Below are 24,147 nucleotides of genomic sequence, written 5' to 3' on the forward strand. Positions count from 1 at the left end.
GCAACAGGAATGCTGGAATGCTATAGTTTTTTTAAACACTGTACCTGAATTCAGTATAATTGGATTCCAATATTAAAGATGATGGCAAACAGATCAAGTCTGGGACTATATTTATGAATATGCTCCACTAATTGTTTCTCCTTTCATTTTATATCCTCGCATGTTATAGACCAATTCCTGGTTAAGAGGGTATTCAGCCAGCCTGCTCCTGGTCTGTGGGCAAACTGATTTTCTCTTCTTCCTTGTGTGGAAGCATGGGAGCCTCCCTCACAAATTCTAGACACAAAGCTACATCCAACAGTGGGAAGGAGGTGGGTATCGCGAATAAGCATAGACTTGTTGAAAAGCTTTGTACATCCATTTGTGTGGGGGATTGGAAAATCAGTTTAAAACATTTATGTTTAGTTTAAGACAATATTTATAGAACTAGCTAGATTTGACAGTGCATTACAATTTAAGTAAACGGTTCTTGAATTTTATTTGCAGCGTTATTTCTTGATTATTTGTTATTATAGGTATCTAATATTTTAATCAGAAATGCAGTTACAACGGACAAATACAGACATATGTAACAAAGATACAATATAACAAATTTAGAACAGGAAGACAAAAACATTTACTTACCAGCAACGGAGGCTTGCCAGCAGCAAAACAGAGCTAATGCGAGTATTTCAGCAGTGTCACACAGAGTGTAAGCTTGTTGTTAGGTCCAGCATGCGGCTTTTATGGGGGTTTTTTTGTATCAAATTTTAATCCATCTTCTATTTCAGAAGGGTTAGTTTTGAGTTGTAAGCAAGGATGCTGGTTAATTTGACATAATTATTCACAGGAAATTCATAGTGACACATCATGCTCAACTTGTCATGGAAATTCAGACTTGACAATGATCGCACTATGCTGTTGACAGCAAGCAAAGATTATACCATACTTCAAACATGGTTCCCTTCTACAGTGAAGCAAGAACGATATTAGATACCCACCCTCCTTCTTTCCTGAATGATGCAGGGAAGGTAGGTTTGAAGATTGGCTATTAATCATGAATTAATTACAAAAAAAAACCTTTTAAAATGCTGAAATATCAATGAAATAGATTTGTATCATATTATGTGGTATTCTCATAATTACAATTTATAATATCGGGTTCTATTTCACAGTGCATCACTGTACACAAGGCAACATATATATATATCCTAGAAATGACAAATTAAACAGACGATAAGAGAGAAACTTTGGAAAAGTAGTGAACGAGGAAACCTAATGATTACATCATTCTCATTTCCACACACACAGTCATGCACTGATGAAGCAGTAAACAATGAACATGAAGTCTGAACAAATTCAGTTTATGTTTCTCAGACAATGTAGAGTCATCTCCTTGGTTAGAAGTGGGTTTTACACCAGGATTCATCTATTATGCTCAGCATTCCATTATTAATTTGGATTAAGGCACAAAACTGAGGCCCCATCTGCCATCTTAGGTGGACGTAAAAGATCCGATGGCACTATTCAAAGAAGAGCAGGGGAAGTTCTTCCCGGTGTCTTGACCAATATTTATCCCTCAACCAACATCACTAAAACAGATGATCCGATCATTATTTCATTGCTGTTTGTGGGACCCTACTGTGCACAATTTGACTGCCACATTTCCCTACAACAGTGACTACACTTCAAATGTATTTCATTGGTTATAAAGTGGTTTGGGATGTCCTGAGGTTGTGAAAGCCCTTATGTAAATGCAAGTTCTTTCTTTTTAATTTACACCAAAAGCATTATTTGTTCACTGAATGACAAATCCGCCAAATTATAAAACGGGAATTCTTTAAACACGAACTAGGATTAGCTTGACCAATTATCTACCGTAAGCTCTCACTACAAATTAAGCAAGCACTTGGGTACACACTTTGGAAAGAGACACAAGTAAGGCAAAGCATACACAATTAATTACAAAGTGTAGCACATGAAAAGCTAGCATTACTGAATTGGAGATAATTGGCTGAGAAACGCAAAATTGTCTTTATGTGATGAGTAGACTGATGTATATGTGAGTAATGAAGTTCACTCCGTGCTATTACAGGTAAAACATACCATGCAATGTAAATTATGTTCATTTATACATTCACAAATACATTCAAACACTGATCCACGTTGGTCAAGTTATCCAATGAGGCAATAAGATACTTGAAATATTAATTTGAAAACAATGTATTTGACCCCCAAAGTGTACCTTGCGTTGCACTTCCTGAGCGAGTTTACTCTGTAGCTGCTGGAGCTGTTCTGCAGACTGCTCACACAGTTGACCATAGGTTTCTTTTAGCGTGTTCAATTGTGATGTCACCTGTTGCTGTTCCTCTGGAGACATCCTGTAAAGAAGATTGTCGGTTAAGTGTCTATCAGTTAACATTGTCTGTGTGGTGGGGGTGGGGGGGTGATGGGCAGAGGGATGGAGGGCAAGAGAAAGGGAGAAGAAAATCGGATCGTTAACCTTGTACATGGGAATCTTCCAAAACTTCTTACTTGGTAGGACTCCATGGCTTACTAGCACTTGCACACTTCCATCTTTTAACATGGATATTATGGCCAGGGCCTTTCACTTGTGCACTCACCGGTCACAATTTCCCTCCATTCATTTTAATAGATAGAAAATTCACAGTCTGGCAAGTGAACAAATAGAAAACCCTGCCTCCATTTTTAAAAAGTTATTTCAGTTGGGTCTGAAAAACATGAGCCAATAAAAAAAATCAAACTATGCAGTCGGCCTTGAAAACTGCAAGCTCCAGTTTCATTGAGCGTTTGACTGCAAGCTGTAGTGACAGAAGTAGATGTTAAGGTATGTAACTAGTCAGTTTTTACGTTGTACCCCCTCACATGGTAGGGTTGCAGATAAAACACAAGTTTCCCGTTCAAACTTTTATTGGTCCTGGAGGCGATTCTTTTTGTAGCTTACTTAGAGTCATTTCAAAATATGAAAATACCTTTTCACACAATGGAAACCCAAGGAAAAAGGGATCACAAACACTTGCCAGATAAATTGAATATTTTGAGCAATGCAGGGAAATGCAGGGAGGCAACCTTTTATGCTCTGGAAATATATTTATTTTTCTATAGACCAGATTTCTGCTCTCTTAATGGCCTGGAGGGTCCTTTAATTCAGCTACACTGGAATACAAATAGAGAATTGTTTTACTTTGCACGATAGACTTTGCATCTGGGAATTCTTCCAAAATAATTTAATTCAATATTGAACACAAGTATATTTTTTGAATTAATAATACAATGGAAAATTTACAAACACTTGTATGTGTTAGTACTACTGAAAATACAACTAATGGAAAGAAGTCTGGACCAAACTACATTTACACTAATGGGAAGATGAAGTTATGTAGTAGATGACCCCATAAATACATTGCTCAACATAGTATCCAGCTTATTCAACACATCTATTCAGCATGCCAAGTTCGAGCAATCATATATTTATGTACTGTAGATCAAGTTCTGTTATTTCAATAAATACACAGTTTTAAAGGCCAAACTACAATCATTTCTAAAATGTATCCATCTACATTTTTTTTCGAGACGTCAAAGTATAGATTGCCAATTCCAGTAACCGCCTAATTAACTGATTGTGTAAAGTGGTAAATAGGGTTTCTTTGCTCATCTGTTGATGTGGAAAACACATGTTCTTTTTGGGCAGACTTTTCAAGGACTACAATAGAACTTCCTTCACAAGAAATTATTTTGCACATTTGCTTAAAACCATGATCTCAGCAGGAATTCCAACTTATGCAATCTCATTTTCCACACCTATACACAATAAAGCGGGGAAACAGATCTTTTCCTTTCCCAGCTGTGCCATTTTAGTGATGTGTTGTCATGGTAGCAACTGATGTTCCAACATAAATGTGAAGTATACACCAACTAACCTGTTCCCATGCTTGGCAAGAAAAATCTGTGCTGTTTTGATCGCCTCCGCTACTTGATCTTTCTTGGCATCGAGTTCTTCAGTAATTACCTATATCATAAATAAATATTTTTAGGCTTTGTTTTTCTGCCTTGTTAAGTCTGACTTAGAGCAGTGTTGTCCAATAGAAATTGCTGACTAGACACAGGTGTCGCTACGGCAACATAGTTTTAGCCAAGTGCACTAAATGTAGCAGAAAATAGCTTACATATGCTCACACAATACAAGTAAAACACACTTCACGGCCCCAAGTTTCCAATATCCGCTAGAACGGCGCACCTCCGAGAGGAATTTTGCGGAATGAAAAACACGCCAAAAACTTACCTCACGATTCTCCGAGTGCAGCAGGCCTGTTCAGCAGTCAGTGCGACGCAGCACAACAGCAGGGGGGCCGGAGCTACAGCCTGGGCCAAAAAGAATGCCGGCAGCTGCGCACGTGCGCAGTAGCTCCTGGCCCCCAGATTCTCTGTGCGAGTGCTGCTGGCTATGTGGGAGGGGCCCGAAGCACGCAACCCTTAGCCCTGGCCGAATGGGCTCCTGCAGAGTGCCGACTTCCAGCCTGCAGCACGCAGCCCCTAGCCCTGGCCGGGCTCCCGAACGGGTAGGTGAGGTAGGAACTTTTTATTTTTTATTTATTGATCATTTATTATTGATGATGGTTCTTTATTTTTAAAAGTGAAGTGTTTAATGCTTTGGAAGATCCCCCAACTTCCCTTCCCCCCCACCACCCCCCCACCATCTCTGGCTTACCTGCGCCTAATTCTAAAGTGTACGCAAGGTTTTTCTGAGCGTACAAAAGTCGACACTTACTCCAAACTAACTTAGAACGGAGTAACTTTTCGGTGCCTAAACTTGCAAAACAGGCGTAAGTGGCTGGTAACGCCCCCTTTTGGTAAAAAAAACTGAACTAAAATGAAACTAAACTAATTCACTAGAACGGGAGCAAACTAAATGCCGAGATTTGCGATTTCTAAGACACTCCAAACTAAACTAACTGCTCCAAAAAAAAGGAGCAACTCCACCCGAAACTTGGGCCCATGGATGTGTACATTTACTTAACAACTACCACCACAAGGAAAGTAATGCACTCAATGATCAAGATGATCGCACACTCTGCTTTTCTTCTTACCATTTTACTAATAAAGGCATAAAATGGTTAAAGTATACATGCATACACCATGCGAACAAGGATTGTGATCACGTGGATAGTGGACAACAATGACTTAGAGCAGATTATAACCGTAGGGCTATGAGGAAAAATTGGAGATGCTGGGTCGGTTTTCTTTGGAACAGAGGAGGCTGAGGGGTATAAAATTATGAGGGGCCTGGATAGAGTGGATAGGTAGGACCTGTTTCCCTTGGCAGAGGGGTCAACCACCAGGGGGCATAGATTTAAAGTAATTGGGGAATGGGGGAAGGTATAAATGAGATATGAGGGAAAATGTCTTCACCCAAAGAGAGGTGGGGGTCTGGAACTCACTGTCTGAAAGGGTGGTAGAGGCAGAAAGCCTCACATTTAAAACAATACTTGGATGTGCACTTAAAATGCTGTAAGCTACAGGGCTACGGACCAAGAGCTGAAAAGTGGGATTAGGCTGGATAGCTCTTGATCAGCCGACGCGGACACGATGAGCAGAAATGGCCTCCTTCCGAGCTGTAAAATTCTTTGATTCTATGATTTTATATATGTCATGTCATTACTTAGTTTCTAGTCATTAGAAAATCTGTTTTCTCATTTGCTGCTTTTTAAAAAAAAAGAGAGCAATTATAGTATCAATTTCAAATTCACGTTAGAAAATGCGGTTTTGCATATGTGTCGAATCAGATTAAAAACAGGGTATATTAAACCCCAAGAACAAAAACAAGGAGTAATTCTCTAACCTTGAACATGCATGCACAAGAGCTAACCTAAACAAGTAAGCTAAATAAACAGTATTTAAACAGGAAAACTGCTTCAAATTCCAGCATTAAAACTGATGGTCTGGGTGATATGGTTGCACAGAATATAACTGCACAGTTGCATGATGTTGGGGAGCATCAGTTCAGTTCCCTTAGTGATCTCCTAACTTCAGCAACTCAAACATGTGGAAGTAATAAGCAGAGATCAATCTCTTCCTCATAAGGAATAATGGCAAATCTCAAGCTGCTTGGAATGTAATGGAGCTTTAGCTTGGCTCAGTTGGTAGTATTCCTGTCTCGGATTCAGGTGGTCATGGATACTAGCCCCACTTAAGACAAGTCCGCTGGACCTGATGGTTTACATCCTAAATTCTTAAAAGAAGTGGCTACAGAGATAGTGGATGCATTGGTTGTAATCCACCAAAACTCCCTGGATTCTGGTGAGGTCCCAGCAGATTGGAAAACTGCAAATGTAATGCCTTTATTTAAAAAAGGAAGCAGACAGAAAGCAGGAAACTATAGACCAGTTAGCCTAACATCTAAACAATAAATGCTGGAGTCCATTATTAAGGAAGCAGAAGCAGGACATTTGGAAAAGCACAATACAGTCAAGCAGAGTCAGCAAGGTTTTATGAAAGGGAAAATCATGTTTGACAAATTTGCTGGAGTTTTTTGAGGATGTAACGAGCAGGGTGGATAAGGGGGAACCAGTGGATGTGGAGTATTTGGATTTCCAGAAGGCATTCGATAAGGTGCCAAGTAAGAGTTTACTGCACAGAAAAAATAACAAAAACCAGTAGGATTTTTTTCTACATATATACAAAACGTTACTTCTGAAGAAATAAAAACAAAAAATGCAGCATTAACATATAACAACATAAGAAAATAAGAAACAGAAAGAGTAGGCCATACGGCCCCTCAAGCCTGCTCCATCATTCAAAAAGATCATGGCTGATCTGATCATGGACTCAGCTCCACTTCCCCGCCCGCTCCCCATACCCCCTTATCCTCTTATCGTTTAAGAAACTGTCTATTTCTGTCTTAAGTTTATTCAATGTCCCAGCTTCCTCAGCTCTCCGAGGCAGCGAATTCCACAGATTTACAACCCTCAGAAGAAATTTCTCCTGATCTCAGTTATAAATGGACGGCCCCTTATTCTAAGATCATGCCCTCTAGTTCTTGTCTCACCCCATCAGTGGAAACATCCTCTCTGCATCCACCTTGTCAAGCCCCCTCATAATCTTATATGTTTCGATAAGATCACCTCTCATTCTTCTGAATTCCAATGAGTAGAAACCCAACCTACCCTCATAAGTCAACCCCCTCGTCCCCAGAATCAACTTAGTGAACTTTCTCTGAACTGCCTCCAAAGCAAGTATATCCTTTTGTAAATATGGAAACTAAAACTGCACGCAGTATTCCAGATGTGGCCTCACCAATACCTTATATAGCTGTAGTAAGACTTCCTTGCTTTTATACTCCAGCCCCATTGGCCTTCCTGATCACTTGCTGTACCTGCATACTATCCTTTTGTTTTGCATGCACAAGTACCCTCAGGTCCCGCTGTACTGCAGCACTTTGCAATCATTCTCCATTTAAATAATAACTTGCTCTTTGATTTTTTTTCTGCCAAAGTGCATGACCTCACACTTTCGAACATTATACTCCATCTACCAAATTTTTGCCCATTCACTTAGCCTGTCTATGTCCTTTTGCAGAATTTTGGGTGTCCTCCTCACACATTGCTTTTCCTCCCATCTTTGTATCGTCAGCAAACTTGGCTACGTTACACTCAGTCCCTTCTTCCAAGTCGTTAATATAGATTGTAAATAGTTGGGGTCCCAGCACCGATCTCTGCGGCACCCCACTAGTTACTGGTTGCCAACCAGAGAATTAATCATTTATCCCGACTCTCTTTTTTCTGTTAGTTAGCCAATCCTCTATCCATGCTAATATATTACCCCCAACCCTGTGAACTTTTATCTTGTGCAGTAACCTTTTATGTGGCACCTTGTCAAATGCCTTCTGGAAGTCCAAATGCACCACATCCACTGGTTCCCCTTTATCCACCCTGTTCGTTACATCCTCAAAGAACTCCAGCAAATTTGTCAAACATGACTTCCCCTTCATAAATCCATGCTGACTCTGCCTGACCGAATTTTACTTTTCCAAATGTTCTGCTACTGCTTCTTTAATAATGGACTCCAACATTTTCCTAACCAGAGATATTAGACTAACTGGTCTATAGTTTCCTGCTTTTTGTCTGCATCCTTTTTTAAATAGAGGCGTTACATTTGCAGTTTTCCAATCTGCTGGGACCTCCACAGAATCCAGAGAATTTTGGTAAATTACAACCAATGCATCCACAATCCCTGCCACTACTTCAGTTAAGCTTTAGTTTGTTGTCTGAGGTATTTTGCAAAAATATCGTTTTGAAAAAAGTGACAAGCAATACTCAATATGCAAATTAAAACAATTTAACAATAAGACACATTTACTGCCCCATTAGTGGTATCTTTACACATATTTTGAAACAAACTAAGTGAGGATTCTCGACTTCCCAGATTCTTCGGTCCTGCTATTTACAGGCAGGGAAGGTGTGAGTGAGGCTGTAACCTCAGTTCTGATGAAAGGTCCACACCTGAAATGCTGGCCTATCTTTACCTTCTTCAGATGACGATGGATCTATTGTTTATTCGGAACATTTTCTGTTTTTAATGCCAGATTTTCAGCATTTGCCGCATCTGGATAATTTACATTCTGGCAGACATTTGTGTTCACATACCTGCTGCTCACAAAAAGATTGTTCAATGGCTCCCAGGTCTGCTTCTTCTGGTAGAATGTTCCTGTTTTTCAGGATCTGACGAGTGTCCAATACCCAGCCTAGGAGCTCCTTCATGTTTTCAACACGTTCCTGTTTCTCCTCCTCAACAACTTTCTGTAGTCAGGAATAAAAAGGAAGATATGCATTGCCTGAAAGGGCAGTGGAAACAGATTCAATAGTAATTTTCAATAGGAAATTGGATATATACTTGAAAGGGAAAAATGTGCATGAGAATGGGACTAATTGGATAGCTCTTTCAAAGAGCCGGCAAAGGCACAAGGGGCCAAATGGCGTCCTTTTGTGTATTATTATTCTATGATCTATGATATCCATCATAATTGTGTTTGTTTTTAAAAAGAGATCCTATGGATAGATTCAGAATTGATTCAGGCTGTAAAGCCTGTTCCAACTGTAATAAAATGAACAGATACTAACAGTCATTGACTGGATATGTATCTGACGATTCGGAAAGATAGACAAGAAGGGAAAGGAGGTGGGGTAGCTCTGTTAATAAAGGATGATATCAGGGCAGTTGTGAGAGACGATATTGGCTCTAATGAACAAAATGTTGAATCATTGTGGGTGGAGATTAGAGATAGTAAGGGGAAAAAGTCACTGGTGGGCGTAGTTCATAGGCCCCCAAATAATAACTTCACGGTGGGGCAGGCAATAATCAAGGGAATAATGGAGGCATGTGAAAAAGGAACGGCAGTAATCATGGGGGATTTTAACCTACATATCGATTGGTCAACTCAAATCGCACGGGGTAGCCTTGAGGAGATATTCATAGAATGCATACGGGATTGTTTCTTAGAACAGTATGTTACAGAACCTACAAGGGAGCAAGCTATCTTAGATCTGGTCCTGTGCAATGAGACAGGAAAAATAAACGATCTCCTCGTAAAAGATCCTCTCGGAATGAGTGATCACAGTATGGTTGAATTTGTAATACAGATTGAGGGTGAGGAAGTTGTGTCAGAAACGAGCGTACTATGCTTAAACAAAGGGGTCTACAGTGGGATGAGGGTAGAGTTGGCTAAAGTAGACTGGAAACACAGACTAAACGGTGGCACAATTGAGGAACAGTGGAGTTCTTTCATAGTGCGCAACAAAAATATATTCCAGTGAAAAAGAAGGGCGGCAAGAGAAGGGATAACCAGCCGTGGATAACCAAGGAAATAAAGGAGAGTATCAAATCAAAGACCAATGCGTATAAGGTGGCCAAGGTTAGTGGGAAACTAGAAGATTGGGAAAATTTTAAACAACAGCAAAGAATGACTAAAAAAGCAATAAAGAAAGGAAAGATAGATTACGAAGGTAAACTTGCGCAAAACATAAAAACAGATAGCAAAAGCTTTTACAGATATATAAAACGGAAAAGAGTGACTAAAGTAAATGTTGGTCCCTTAGAAGATGAGAAGGGGGATTTAATAATGGGAAATGTGGAAATGGCTGAGACTTGAAACAATTACTTTGCTTCGGTCTTCACAGTGGAAGACACAAAAACCATACCAAAAATTGCTGGTCATAGGAATGTGGGAAGGGAGGACCTTGAGAGAATCACTGTCACTAAGGGGGGTAGTGCTGGACAGGCTAATGGGACTCAAGGTAGACAAGTCCCCTGGTCCTGATGAAATGCATCCCAGGGTATTAAAAGAGATGGCGGAAGTTATAGCAGATGCATTCGTTATAATCTACCAAAATTCTCTGGACTCTGGGGAGGTACCAGTGGATTGGAAAGCAGCTAATGTAACGCCTCTGTTTAAAAAAGGGGACAGACAAAAGGCAGGTAACTATAGGCCGGTTAGTTTAACATCTGTAGTGGGGAAAATGCTTGAAACTATCATTAAGGAAGAAATAGCGGAACATCTAGATAGGAATAGTGCAATCAAGCAGACGCAGCATGGAATCATGAAGGGGAAATCATGTTTAACTAAGTTACTGGAATTCTTTGAGGATATAACGAGCATGGTGGATAGAGGTGTACCGATGGATGTGGTGTATTTAGATTTCCAAAAGGCATTCGATAAGGTGCCACACAAAAGGTTACTGCAGAAGATAGAGGTATGCGGAGTCAGAGGAAATGTATTAGCATGGATAGAGAATTGGCTGGCGAACAGAAAGCAGAGAGTCGGGATAAATGGGTCCTTTTCGGGTTGGAAATCGGTGGTTAGTGGTGTGCCACAGGGATCGGTGCTGGGACCACAACTGTTTACAATATACATAGATGACCTGGAAGAGGGTACAGAATGTAGTGCAACAAAATTTGCAGATGACACAAAGATTAATAGGAAAGCGGGTTGTGTAGAGGACACAGAGAGGCTGCAAAGAGATTTAGATAGGTTAAGCGAATGGGCTAAGGTTTGGCAGATGGAATACAATGTCGGAAAGTGTGAGGTCATCCACCTTGGGGAAAAAAAAAACAGTAAAAGGGAATATTATTTGAATGGGGAGAAATTACAACATGCTGCGGTGCAGAGGGACCTGGAGATCCTTGTGCATGAATCCCAAAAAGTTAGCTTGCAGGTGCAGCAGGTAATCAGGAAGGCGAATGGAATGTTGGCCTTCATTGCGAGAGGGATGGAGTACAAAAGCAGGGAGGTCCTGCTGCAACTGTATAGGGTATTGGTAAGGCCGCACCTGCAGTACTGCGTGCAGTTTTGGTCACCTTACTTAAGGAAGGATATACTGGCTTTGGAGGGGGTACAGAGACGATTCACTAGGCTGATTCCGGAGATGAGGGGGTTACCTTATGATGATAGATTGAGTAGACTGGGTCTTTACTCGTTGGAGTTCAGAAGGATGAGGGGTGATCTTATAGAAACATTTAAAATAATGAAAGGGATGGACAAGATAGAGGCGGAGAGGTTGTTTCCACAGCCTCAAAATACGGGGGAGCCAATTTAAAACCGAGTTGAGAAGGAATTTGTTCTCCCAGAGGGTTGTGAATCTATGGAATTCTCTGCCCAAGGAAGCAGTTGAGGCTAGCTCATTGTATGTATTCAAGTCACAGATAGATAGATTTTTAACCAATAAGGGAATTAAGGGTTCCGGGGAGCGGGCGGGTAAGTGGAGCTGAGTCCACGACCAGATCAGCCATGATCTTATTGAATGGCGGAGCAGGCTCGAGGGGCTTCTACTCCTATTCCTAATTCTTATGTTCTTATGTTCTTATGTTCTTATTTGGTTTTGCATCATGGATAATCTAAATTAGGCACCCTTTGGTCTGCTTGAGGCCTCCCCCTTTTGTTGGATTACTCCCCACCTCGTTTTCCCCTCCTCCCCGCCCCCCATGAACCAGTGAGCTGCAGCGCGGCACCTGCTTGGTGGCCACAGCTTGCCACATACTAATGAAGCCAAGGCTTTAAAATGGCTCTGGCCTCACACTAGCACCAAAGGGCGAGCAGGGCGGTCGCTCCGCTGACTTCGTGCCCGCGCTATATGAATGTTGCCACCCTTCTCCCCACCCCCACCCGCTGATTGTCTTTCTCAGCAGCTAGGATGTTCTTATTTCAACAGGAAATCATGTTCCATTGAGCAGAGTGGCTCAGAAATGAAGATGCTCACTACACACAGACATATATTTTTGGTTGATTTGTCAATCAACTAGTGCTTTGGCTGAAATCTAAATCTCCTTGGTTTTAATATAATGTCTTGACTACAACACTACTGCTTCTATAATTAACGTTTGTTGAAGAAGCTGGATTATCCAAGTGCAAATAACCAATGTCTAAGTTTATGTAAAATCCATAGGGTTGTCCCTATTTTCTTTGTCCACTTACCTCTTCTTCCTCCAGTCGCCTCAAAGCATCACTGATGTACTTCACATGTTGAGTCGTTAGGGTCACCAGTGCCGTGTACCGGGTTCGGAGGTCCATGAACTACAGAGAGGAAAAGGTGTTATTAATTCGGGATAAAAGCTGTAATATTTAACTATTCAATTTAAAATATGAGTATTGACAGTAAAAATGAATCTAATTTAGTTCTATTGTTCAAAATGTTTTCCCACCTCTTGGGTTATGACATCTGATGACGAGTGCATTCTCCGGCGCTTTACGGGTGATTTTTGGTGAGATTCAACAAAAGCTCTGTAGGTCATCAACTGCAGTTCATAATCCTAAGGAAATCAAGCGAGGCTATTTTAAATCCTGTTGCTTTTCAACAAAGGAAAGGGAGTCTGATTTATAACTTTTATTCCAATAGTGTCATAAATGTGAAAGCTTACCTTTACAGATACAGAGTACTGTTTCGACAGATTTTGGCATTCATCTAGTTCAGCTTGATTCTTTTCAATCTCAGCAACCAAGGCCTAAACCAAAATAAATAATTTGAATCTACAGATTTCATAAAATACACTGAGGTTAAAAGCAAGTTTCTTGACAGTTTTATGTAAGTTACTCACAATTAGCACACCATTCTTAATTTTTAGGAATATAGAGAGTGTGCATTATGGGAGTTCATTATTTAGCAGCAAGAAAGGAACTGAAGAAATTCTGAAAGGATGCAGAAGGGAAAATCTCGAGTTCGGGAATCGACACTGAAGGTGAGCTGTCGGAAAGGAGACAGACCTTTTGATTTTTTTTGTATTAGAAATCCACTACGTTTTTTTTTAAATAAAGTGTACACTCCCTTGGAAACCTTCTCTTTAGCCAATTCATTCTATTTTAACAATAAATCATTTCATGTACCACTGTTGGTGTTATTGATGGAGATTGAGGTGTTACAGTGGATGTAATTTTTCTTACCGTTTGTTGACTAAGCTGCTCTGACAGGACCTTGGTATCTTCAGCCTTGCCTGGCTCCATCTTCTCTTGCTCTGCAGTGGTTTCCTCGATCCAATCAATCAGTGATTGATGACAGCCCCTGTAATTCTTTAGCAACTCTCCAATGTTTTCCAATTCAGATTTTCTGTACAGTGCAGAGAAAGGGTAAAGTGGATGAACATAAAGTTAATGATCAACTCCCCTACTCTGCTGTACATAAGGCTTCATTCTAGACCACACCTGTCGTTTTCTACCAGAGACAGTATCAAGAACTTGAGTGAATGGCCAACTTAACGTAAAAATTTAGCTCAACAGCTTCCATTTAACATTAGGTCAAAAAAAACCGAGGGATAAACTAGAGGTGTTTTATATGTGGCTAGCATATACCATTAGGATTACAGAAAGTAGTCCAGCCATTGCTAGTGGGACTGTGAAGAACTATATGTTCAGGTTTTCTTGGAGCACTGGAGCATCAGTCAGATCAGATATTATTGGGAGAAGCCTCCTCATACGTTAGCTCATAAAATGGCCACGGCACAAGTACAATGATAATTATTCTTTATGGTGATTTGCCTTTTTGTTTAAATTGCTGAGAAATCAAGGTTTGTAATAGAAGATTGGGTAAATCAGGAGGTAACCAAGGGAAGAATAGACTAAGTGACATAAGTGATTCCAAAGTTTTGACCTAGAAAAGAATGAATTAGAATAGGGGAAGAAATCTTGCCAACAAATAGCAGAGAGATATTCTGCCATCTATTTTGTAAATCTCGATTTATTATCAGAAGAAATATGTATTTTTTTCGATGCAGATCTTAAACTGGAGAACCGATTATCAACAGAAGATGACGAAGATGGGCTGAGTGAACAGATTTGCTGAAAGCGGGCCTCGGTGAGAAAATACAAAGGCAGCAAATAAAGTCTTCACCAGTGAAGAAGATTGGGCTGATAATTTTTGAAAAAAAGACTTCTTCAAAGCCAAAAAAACTGTGCGAAACATTTGAAAACCTTTTACAGGACTCAAAGGATAACTGACCTGGTCTCAATCTGTGAACGGGCATTTTGCCATCGATCTTTCAGCTGTACTGCCCTTTCTTGGTATTGTTCCAAGTCCAAGTTGCGTTCGTTGTGGAGGTGGAAGAGATGTTCACAAACAGCATTTGCTCGGTGCATTTCCTCTTCCAAAGAGGAAAACACATTCTGTTTATCATTCACATCATCAAGCCATTGCTGCAAGTAACAAAAATTACACTTTATTTGCTTTGTTTTGGTAAGAAAATATCTAACGTCTAAATGTTAAACATCAAAAGAAAATTACTTTCACAGTTTTGTTGTCCTCATTTACCAGTTTGTGCCTCCATTACAAGTACTGGTGCGATGCCCATATTCAACAACCATTAACTGATATAGGTTTAATAATTCAGAATAAAAAAATGCTGAGGTATGTGGCATATTGTGCTTGAACAAACACTTGGTTGGTTGGACAAATGTGTTCATATCGATAATACCTAAACTGACATCAGTGCCAGTAGTTATCATTGACCATCAACAGGATTGTATGTACCTTGTCCTCGAGACAACACTTCAGGCTCTCCTGGCTCTATTCCCATCAAACTGCTGACCACCCAACTTACCCTCCTGGTCCCTGTCCTAGCACATATTGAAAACGGCTCCCTCTCCTTCTGTCCCCTTCTTTTTCAAATGTACCAGCACCCTCCCACCTCAAAAAACACACTCTTGATCCTTCTGTCCTTGCCAAATGACAGCCCATCGCCAACCTACCTTTCCTACCCAAAGTCTTTGAACATATTGTTGCCTCCCAAATCTGTGCCCATCTTTCCTGCAACTCCAATGCTTGAACCTCTCTAATCAGGTTTCAGCCTGAAACGATCCTTATTAAAGTCACAAATTACATCCTATGCGACTGTGACCGTGTTGAACTATCCCTTCTCATCCTTCTCGACCTGTCTACAGACTTTGACACCGTGGACCACACCATCCTCCGCCAACACCTCTCATCCCATATCCAACTGAGTGGGACTGCTCAGGCCTGGTTACACTTTAACCTATGCAGTCATAGCCAGAGAATCGCCTGCAATGGCTTCTCTTCCAGCCCCTGTCCTGTTACCTCTGGAGTCCCACAAAGATCTCGGCTCGGCCCCCTCTTATTGCTCATCTATATGCTGCCCCTTGGCGACATAATCTGAAGACATGATGTCAGATTCCACATGTACACTGACAACACCCAGCTCTACTTCACCACAACTTCTTTCAACTCGTCCTATGCCCCCCCCATGTGTCAACCTGCTTGTCTGACACCGTCCTGAGCCGCAATTTACTCAAATTAAACATTGGGAAGACCAATGTCATTGTCTTTGGCCCCTCTCAGATACTCTATCCCCCTCCCAGGCCACTGTCTGAGACTGAACCAGACTGTTCGCGACCTCAATGTCCTATTTGACCCCAAGATTAGCTTCCGACCCTATATCCTCATCATCACAAAGAATGTCGACTTCCACCTCCCTAACATCACCAGTCTCTGCCCCTGCCTAAACCCGTTTGCTGCTGAAACCCTCAGCCATGCTTTTATTAGCTCCAAACCCAACTATTCCAACGCTCTCCTCGCTGGCCTCCTATCTTCCATAAAAATGAGCTCAGCCAAAACTCTGCTGTTCGCATCCTAACCTGCATCAAGTCCCACAAACCCATCACACTTGTGTTTATTGACCTACATGGACTCCTGGTCCACCTCGATTTTAAAATGATGTTGAAAGTCTTTCACAGTATTGCCTTTCCCTATCTCTAACCTCCACCAGCCCAAATACCCTCTAACTCTGGCCTCTTTCTCATTCCCCTACTTCCTTGGCTACCATGCATTCAGCCATGCAAGCCCTAAACTCTAAAATTCCCTCCCTGAACATCTCCACCTTTAAGATCTTCCTTAAAAGCTACCTCGTTAACCGTGCTTTGAATCACCTCTCCTAATAATATCTTTGGCTCAGTGTCAATTTTTGGCTGATTACATTTCTGCAAAGTGCCTTCGGACGTTTTCCTATGTTAAAGGTGCTTCCAGAAGATTTAGTGTAGGATTGTGTTCATGCTCATCAATTATTTGTTCTGATTACTGAGAACTATCTGACCTGTAATACTGTTCTGTGTCCTTCAATGGCCTCCTGGTCTACTGGTACTATATCTTCTTCACTCAGCTTCATTTCGTACATTTTAACCAGCATCTTAGCTCCTTGACTGCTTTTCAACATCACATCCACTGTTTTCAGCCTAAAATAAATTAAAAAGATTCACGCATGAGTGGCGATTTTACAAAAATTCCGATTAGGATCCAATATGACCATTTTACATTTTTTTCTCAGGGCAAACTCATGTCATTCCATTTATTATGCAGGAATCTATCTAACTTGCCTTTGAATGCTTCAATGGAGCAAGCATTCCTGCAGCAAATCCAGTCACAGATCAATGACTCCCAAGTGTGAAGAGAGCATTCACCAAACTAACTTTAGCTTGCAGCTTCTTCGGTTTTGATTTTACACAAAGTGCATTTCCACACCTTGACCAATGTACTTCATTATTTAAAAAATAGAAAGAGAGAGTTGGGAGAGGGAAGGGTGTGCAAATAGATTTCGCCTGAATGGATTTTATCTACAGCCCAATGATCTAAAGCTTGAATCACCTTTGCTGCCATTTTTGGGCATCTTTCTACTGCTTCAATGCTTTTTTTTCCAATTACATGACCACATCTGAATACAACAGCTTATTATGTGATCTGGCGCATGCATAAAAGTATACCATTTCCTTGAACTTGTACATGGTGGATCTACTTCTAAACTACATTCTACTCTCTTTGTAACTACTATCATTCATTGTGACAGCATTTAATGTTTCATAAACTATTAAGATATTTTTGGGCTCATCTACACTTTACTGGTAACCCTGTTCGCCATAATTAGTATGATTATTAATTGCCATATATTATTTTTACTTCACTACAGATTTACTGTTTTTATTTCTTGGTGAAGAAGCGCTTTCAAATCAAAGTACTTTTCCTATTGAATTCCATTGATATAGTACATTTTGAAAGGCCTGGTGTTGTCAGTGGCACATTAGAAAATTGTAAACATGCTACCCACGATTTTCCATCCATTGATTTCAGAGTCTTTCTTATTCCCGATGATACGTTCAGAGATATTTATTTTACATGATGAGCTCTACATAAATGCAAGTTGCTGCTAACGACTAAAAAAAAAAATCAATGGAAGAGTGTGTGAAAGAAGATTTATTGTAAGATACAACTTTCTTGTAAGCTGGCCTAATTTCCTTGCTGCAAATTACTGTAGAAGACACTATCAAACTCCAACATATGTCAGATTAAAGTTATAAGTTTCAAGGATGTAATAGTCACACTAAAAAAATGTATTGCGTCAATAATTACTGAACTTTGTGCATGCAATTAATGTCATTTAACCATTTCTGATGTTTTAGATTGTCTTGCACTTGTGCGTGTGCACAAAAAGTAGTGGTACAAGGGTACATTTAATTTCTATGATTACTTCCCTTGGTATAATCCTTCTCAGTATAACCCCTAGATGCTTTACTGGGAGACACTGGATTGTAAAGCTTTCAAATTCTGCGAATCTCAGTCACCTTTTTACCTGAAATAAATTGTCTCCCAAAAAAATCCTAGATACAAAAATATGGATTGTTCATAGATGCTACCTCTGCTAACCCATCAAAATATGATCCAAGTTGCCCTTTTTAAATATACACTCATTTAGTAATTGATTATACTTTTAACTCTTCCGAGCTTTGTTCCAACTTAATTCCTTTTGTGTAATTTCAGACTCACTTGTCCATGTAGGTGGAGGACAATGAATGCACTTGATCCATCTTCTGTACCACCAAATCCAACTCAGAATGCAGCATTGGGATACTAGCCGCGGAGGGAGACTCATAGAAAAAACTTTCACATTTCTTCGTCACTTGATTCAGATCAGATTTCAACCCTTCTAGTTCCTGCTGCATGCGCTGTAAAAGCAGTAAGTAATCAAGTAATAAATATGCAAAGTTATGAAAAGTTCATCTGACAGAACATGGATAATTTGTAGAAAAGAGATAGCAAGAATTGAGAAGCTTTTCACATGCATCTACCTCACATTACATTATTGGTGCCCAACTTTAGTTAGAGTAACATAGCATGACCTTCAAGTGCAATACTGACACACTGTTGTGACCACTAATCAATTTCAATGTATTATAGATACATATTGCATCAGACAAACCTCCTGTTCAATGATTCTGAAGGCACTGTCTTGCATGGCATCCCCTTCTACTGAGGCCTGGAGTCTCCGTATTAATCGGTCTTTATATTTTTCCAGGCGCAGGCAAATATTTTGCAGCTCTGAGATGTATGTCTTACTCAATGTCTCATCTTTCTCCTCTGTTTAACAAACACATGCTAATTAGATATAAAGCTTGAAAGCAACTCAACCTCCTGCTATTTTTGAAGTCACATTGATCATTGACATAACCAGGAAAATAACTAAAGCTTCTTAAAAGAATACAATTATTACATTTACTTTTCAGTTTTCAAAACTTTCATGGGAAGCCATTTCCTTATAGGACCCAATATTGCACCAGTCAACCTTGCTTCCTAAAAGTTGAGACGAATGATAATTGGAACTTTAAAGCTTTGGCTTAAAGACTGGCCAAAACTATGATGCACCCCACCACTCAAAATAAATTGTTATATTGCTAGCACAACTACAGGTATTTCTGCATTAACACAACATTAAAAAGATCTTGCTCATAGCCGATATTACAACAGGCAACACTATGCCAGTTTTTATAAAGTGAAATGAGCAGTTTGAGTTGAAAGAATTTCTCAGTCTCCCAAAAAACAAGGGATTAAAAGGTCTCCTTTCGCTACTTTTTTAATCTCTGACTGACAGCGAGAGCAGGTAACTAAATATCTTTACAACAAGCACCAGCTGCGAGGATGTGTGAAAGTACAGGTGAGGGTACTATAATGTATAATCTAGAAAGGAGGTTAAATATGATTCATGATTCACGATCCGAGTCTATTTTCAAGAGATTAAAACACCTTTCTGAAAAAATAGTCCATTAACACCTTGTGGTGTGATCCTACTTCAATTGTTAAGCATTGTGCAGTTTTAGGTTTTTTTTGTTATTCATTCTTAGAATGTGGGCATTGCTGGCAAAGCAATCATTTATTGCCCATCCACTGTTGCCCTCAAGAGCGGGATGGTGAATCTTCCTCTTGAACTGTTGCAGTCCTTGTGGTGAAGGTATTTCTGCAATACTGTTAGGCAGGGATTTCCAAGACTTTGACCCAGTGAATATGGAGGAACGGCGATATATATGCAAGTCAGAATGGTGTGTGACTTGGAGGGAAAGACGCTTTCATGGACCTTTGGTCCTTGTCCTTCTAGGGTTGTTTTGTGCCCTTGGAGATTGCGGATTTGGGTGGCGCTGCCAAATAAGCCTTAGTGCTTTGCTGTAGTGCATCCTGTAGATAGTATGCTCTGCTATATCCTGCTGTCTTTCTACTTCAATGGACTATTCTACATGTAAATCAACCTAACCAAGTGGTTTTAGCCTGTACACACAGCTCTGGTGCCATGTTAGATTCCTCCTTTGTAAGAGACAGGAGAACTAGTTGGGCATTCCATGTATTCTCCAATGAGCATTATATCATGAGTAAGGGTTAATTATTAAACCTGGGTACTCTATACTGCATACAACTATGAATACATTTTGTTTCATCAGACTCTGTCTGCTTATGGAGACTGCCATTTAGGCGTGAATATAACAGCAATATTGGGGAAAATACCTGAAGTAAACACTGACCGTGGATCTGGCAGCGGATGCTACTTGTATTTGCCTTCAGTGACACAGTGGTCAGACACCCCAAGAGACCCCTTTCAAGGGAACTGGGTGCCTATAATAGCACTGGCATCACTATTTATACTGTACAGGATTGCTTCTGACAGTGTCTTTGCTGAAAGTAAATAGGTTAATATCAACTGATCACAAACTTTCTTTTAAAAGGTTGCCTGTGTCCAGTTGTGGTAAATGTGGCTAGTTGTTTATGAAAATCCAACTCATGACTTGCAGATTATGATGCCTCTAGGGTGTATTTCAAAGCTGCTTGGTATGCTACTTCTACAAAGCGGCTCTTGAATTTTATTTTTTATAAAGTAATTACATTGAAGGCCCTGACCCTTGTTTTTACTGACCTGTTTCCACGGATACCAGTAGCTCCTCACAATGCTCTTTACAGTTATCCACCTCTTCCTCTAACCGTAGTCTGTCTGCAATGGAAAAGACCTGAGACTCCTGGCTATCCTCAAGGAAATCCTCATAATGCATCTGGAGGTTTTTCATCACTTGCGGCTGCTCATTCACTTTCAGAGTTTTAAACTGAAATTAAAGAAGTATTGAGGTTGTCTAAATCTGATATGCATCTGCCATGAATGGTTTTAATCCTTAGACTGCCAACAAATCTGGAGAAGGTAGTGTCTCCCTTGGCTGGTTTAATTTCAGCTCACACACTGATCCGTAAGTAAGTTCTACAGCAATAATTCTACTCAAATATTACTGTTAGATACAAATAAAAATTATAAGAGTTAGAAGCAATGCATGTAAAATACAAATTATACAAGTTATTGTGATGTAAACAAATGCAAAATATTAATTACATTGATAAGAGCTTCTTTTAAAATAAAATACAGAATTATTCCCAATACTGGATATATCATTCATGTACACAACCTTACATGAGATACATTTTACAAAAGGAACTTCTACAAAATTAAAAAAGGCATAACATATACATAAGAACATAAGAACATAAGAAATAGGAGCAGGAGTAAGCCATTTGGCCCCTCAAGCCTGCTCCACCATTCAATAAGATCATGGCTGATCTGATCATGGACTCAGCTCCACTTCCCTGCCCGTGCCCCATAACCCTTTACTCCCTTATTGCTCAAAAATCTGTCAATCACTGCCTTAAATATATTCAATGACCCAGCCTCCACAGCTCTCTGGGGCAGAGAATTCCATAGATTTACAACCCTCAGAAGAAATTTCTCCTCATCTCAGTTTTAAATGGGCGGCCCCTTATTCTAAGACTATGCCCCCTAGTTTTAGTTTCACCTATGAGTGGAAATATCCTCTCTGCATCCACCTTGTCGAGCCCCTTCATTATCTTATAAGTTTCAATAAGATCACCTCTCATTCTTTTGAACTCCAATGTGTATAAGCCCAACCCACCCTCATAAGAACACCCCCTCATCTCCAGAATCAACCCAGTGAACCTTCTCTGAACAGCCTCCAATGCAAGTATATCCTTCCTTAAATACGGAGACCAAAACTGTATGCAGTACTCTGGGTGTGGCCTCACCAATACCCTGTACAGTTGTAGCAGGACTTCTGCTTTTATACTCCAGCCCCCTTGCAATAAAGGCCAACATTCCATGTGCCTTTCTGATTACTTGCTGTACCTGCATACTAACTTTGTGTTTCATGCACAAGGACCCCCAGGTCCCTCTGTACTGCAGCACTTTGCAATTTTTCTCCATTTAAATTATAATTTGCTTTTCTATTTTTTCTGCCAATGTGGATAACCTCACATTTTCCCACATTATACTCCATCTGCCAAATTTTTGCCCACTCACTTACAAAATATATAGTCAGGAATGAACTGCAGATATGTATAGGAATTTGCTATCATTTTGGAACTTCTTTCAGATTTGTATCAGTCATGGACATAATTAACTAAAATCAACTTGGGACCAGCTCTGTAAATTCAATCCTAACATTTCATTATTCGACTGTTAATTACACAGCACAGCTATAGGTTTGTACTGTTTCAATAATCTTTCAGCAAAGCAGTGGATACGTACAGTTTCTTTGTTCCAGGAGCGAATGGTTTTAATGTCTTTCACTAGATAGTTCCAGGACACAACACTTTTCATGTTAATGTGTAGCTGGTGCCACAAAGCCATAACATTCTGATACATTTGCTCAACTCTGAAATACATGATTAGAGAGATCTGAGAATATAAAACCAAGCTAGAAACTTTCACAAATTTTACATCATAGCAGGAGCAATAGAGGCCTGTAATGCATTATCATCCACTTAACTTCTCACTCGTATATCTGTTTCTCTAAAATGGTTGAATATGGAGCTCGAAAGACAGGCCTAAATCAGGATTATTTTAACAAATTGCGCAAATTAAAAAAGATTTTATCGAGTATACATTAAATGTAAAAGAGAGTCAAATTTCAATTAAAAGAATGATGATGATGATGGTCAAAATACAAGTTTATCGGTGATGTACACTAGCTTTTAACATCACAGATGTAATACACAAGCAGAATGGAGCCTTCATGACATGGCTAGTCCACTGAACAGCCTATTATGTCATTATTAACTTGAAGTGGACATTTGAAGCCATTTGTCATTTGAGTTAGACTTATGTTCTTTAGGATATCATTCAGAACAGATCTGAAATTTATCAGAAAGATACCATTTAATATAACAAGAAAATTCTGATACCTATATAAAAGAGGCCAATTTATGAAATTTTTGATAGAGCACTTGCTGCATGCAAACAAATTATTTAAATAGATTTTTATAAAAAACAAAGTTGACTTCAATCAATGAATTGATTGTATTCTTATTGTATTCTGCAATAAGATGGTATGATCAAAACAACGAGACAACATTGTGACATAGTAATGAAATGGACTGGATTGTATGCTACCTGCTGCCAGTGTCAATGGCTTCCTGGTTGGGTGCCGGGATTGTGAAACAGACTGATGGAACCATTGCCTCATTCCCGGTGGGGCTAATGACCTTCCACTTGGTTCGGTGAGAATTATCCTCCAGAACACACTCGTCATTCTTGCAGACAGTGATCTGTTAATAATTACAAAGTCATAACTCGAGTACTTTTTCCCAATATAAACATATCTATATTTCACTTTCATTTTACTATGGCATCAGCAGAAGCACCTTCAAGACTTACAAGGTACCCATTTACTTAAGTGGAAAATGAAACAACTACATTTTAACTTCTTCACTCACTCGGTTGAATGATGTGTATAAGGTGCTGGTGCACGACCACTGAAAAGAATTTGTGCATAAATAATGAATGTGCAGTGTTGGGAGGGATCCAGTGCTCTATGGTGCTGACCCAATGAACCATAAAAATCATCAAGACAACCATGACCTACTAATTGTAGACTTCCAGACATTTATAGAGTAGCTACTTAATTTTTGGGGGGTAATAAGGAATGCGACTTATGACAAAATAACATCAGTGCCAAATTTTGTCACAAAATTTGGATGGTTATAAAGCTGCTATTACTGTTCATTTGAGTGATTAAGAATGTTCCTTTTTTTTTTTTAAATTGAGAAAATCTGCTCCCCAACCAGATGGTCGTGGGTTTTGAGTAGTGACAATTATTAAAGCACATATACCATTGCTTGGGAGCGATATTTCCAAGTTGAGTTGCATATAAAATGTCTTGCAAGGTGCAATACACCATCTCTGATGGAGGGAAAAATTGGCATGGTTGGATGACCCCATTGAAAACGTACCTCCTGTTGGACAATCCTGAAGTGATACTGACAGTGGTTATGGAGTGTAGACTGCGGCCCAGAC

General features: G+C 39.8%; 1 protein-coding gene across 11 annotated transcripts in view; it reads right to left on the bottom strand.

Moving 5' to 3' along the window:
• Window positions 1-24,147, bottom strand: part of macf1a (microtubule actin crosslinking factor 1a) — a 577,816-nt gene that overhangs the window by 229,202 nt on the left and 324,467 nt on the right. For all 11 annotated transcript variants that reach the window (XM_070899169.1, XM_070899162.1, XM_070899161.1 and 8 more), the window contains 14 exons: window positions 23,245-23,399; window positions 22,381-22,507; window positions 20,713-20,896; window positions 18,736-18,893; window positions 18,303-18,481; window positions 16,582-16,720; window positions 14,478-14,671; window positions 13,427-13,589; window positions 12,907-12,990; window positions 12,691-12,798; window positions 12,464-12,562; window positions 8,643-8,795; window positions 3,921-4,009; window positions 2,225-2,360 (listed from right to left, as the gene is read on the bottom strand). In XM_070899169.1, the coding sequence (XP_070755270.1) occupies window positions 2,225-2,360; window positions 3,921-4,009; window positions 8,643-8,795; window positions 12,464-12,562; window positions 12,691-12,798; window positions 12,907-12,990; window positions 13,427-13,589; window positions 14,478-14,671; window positions 16,582-16,720; window positions 18,303-18,481; window positions 18,736-18,893; window positions 20,713-20,896; window positions 22,381-22,507; window positions 23,245-23,399 (1,968 nt within the window). The remainder of the gene's footprint in view (window positions 1-2,224; window positions 2,361-3,920; window positions 4,010-8,642; window positions 8,796-12,463; window positions 12,563-12,690; window positions 12,799-12,906; window positions 12,991-13,426; window positions 13,590-14,477; window positions 14,672-16,581; window positions 16,721-18,302; window positions 18,482-18,735; window positions 18,894-20,712; window positions 20,897-22,380; window positions 22,508-23,244; window positions 23,400-24,147) is intronic.

Source organism: Pristiophorus japonicus, chromosome 14, assembly GCF_044704955.1.
Source record: "Pristiophorus japonicus isolate sPriJap1 chromosome 14, sPriJap1.hap1, whole genome shotgun sequence".
Classification (NCBI taxonomy): domain Eukaryota; kingdom Metazoa; phylum Chordata; class Chondrichthyes; family Pristiophoridae; genus Pristiophorus; species Pristiophorus japonicus.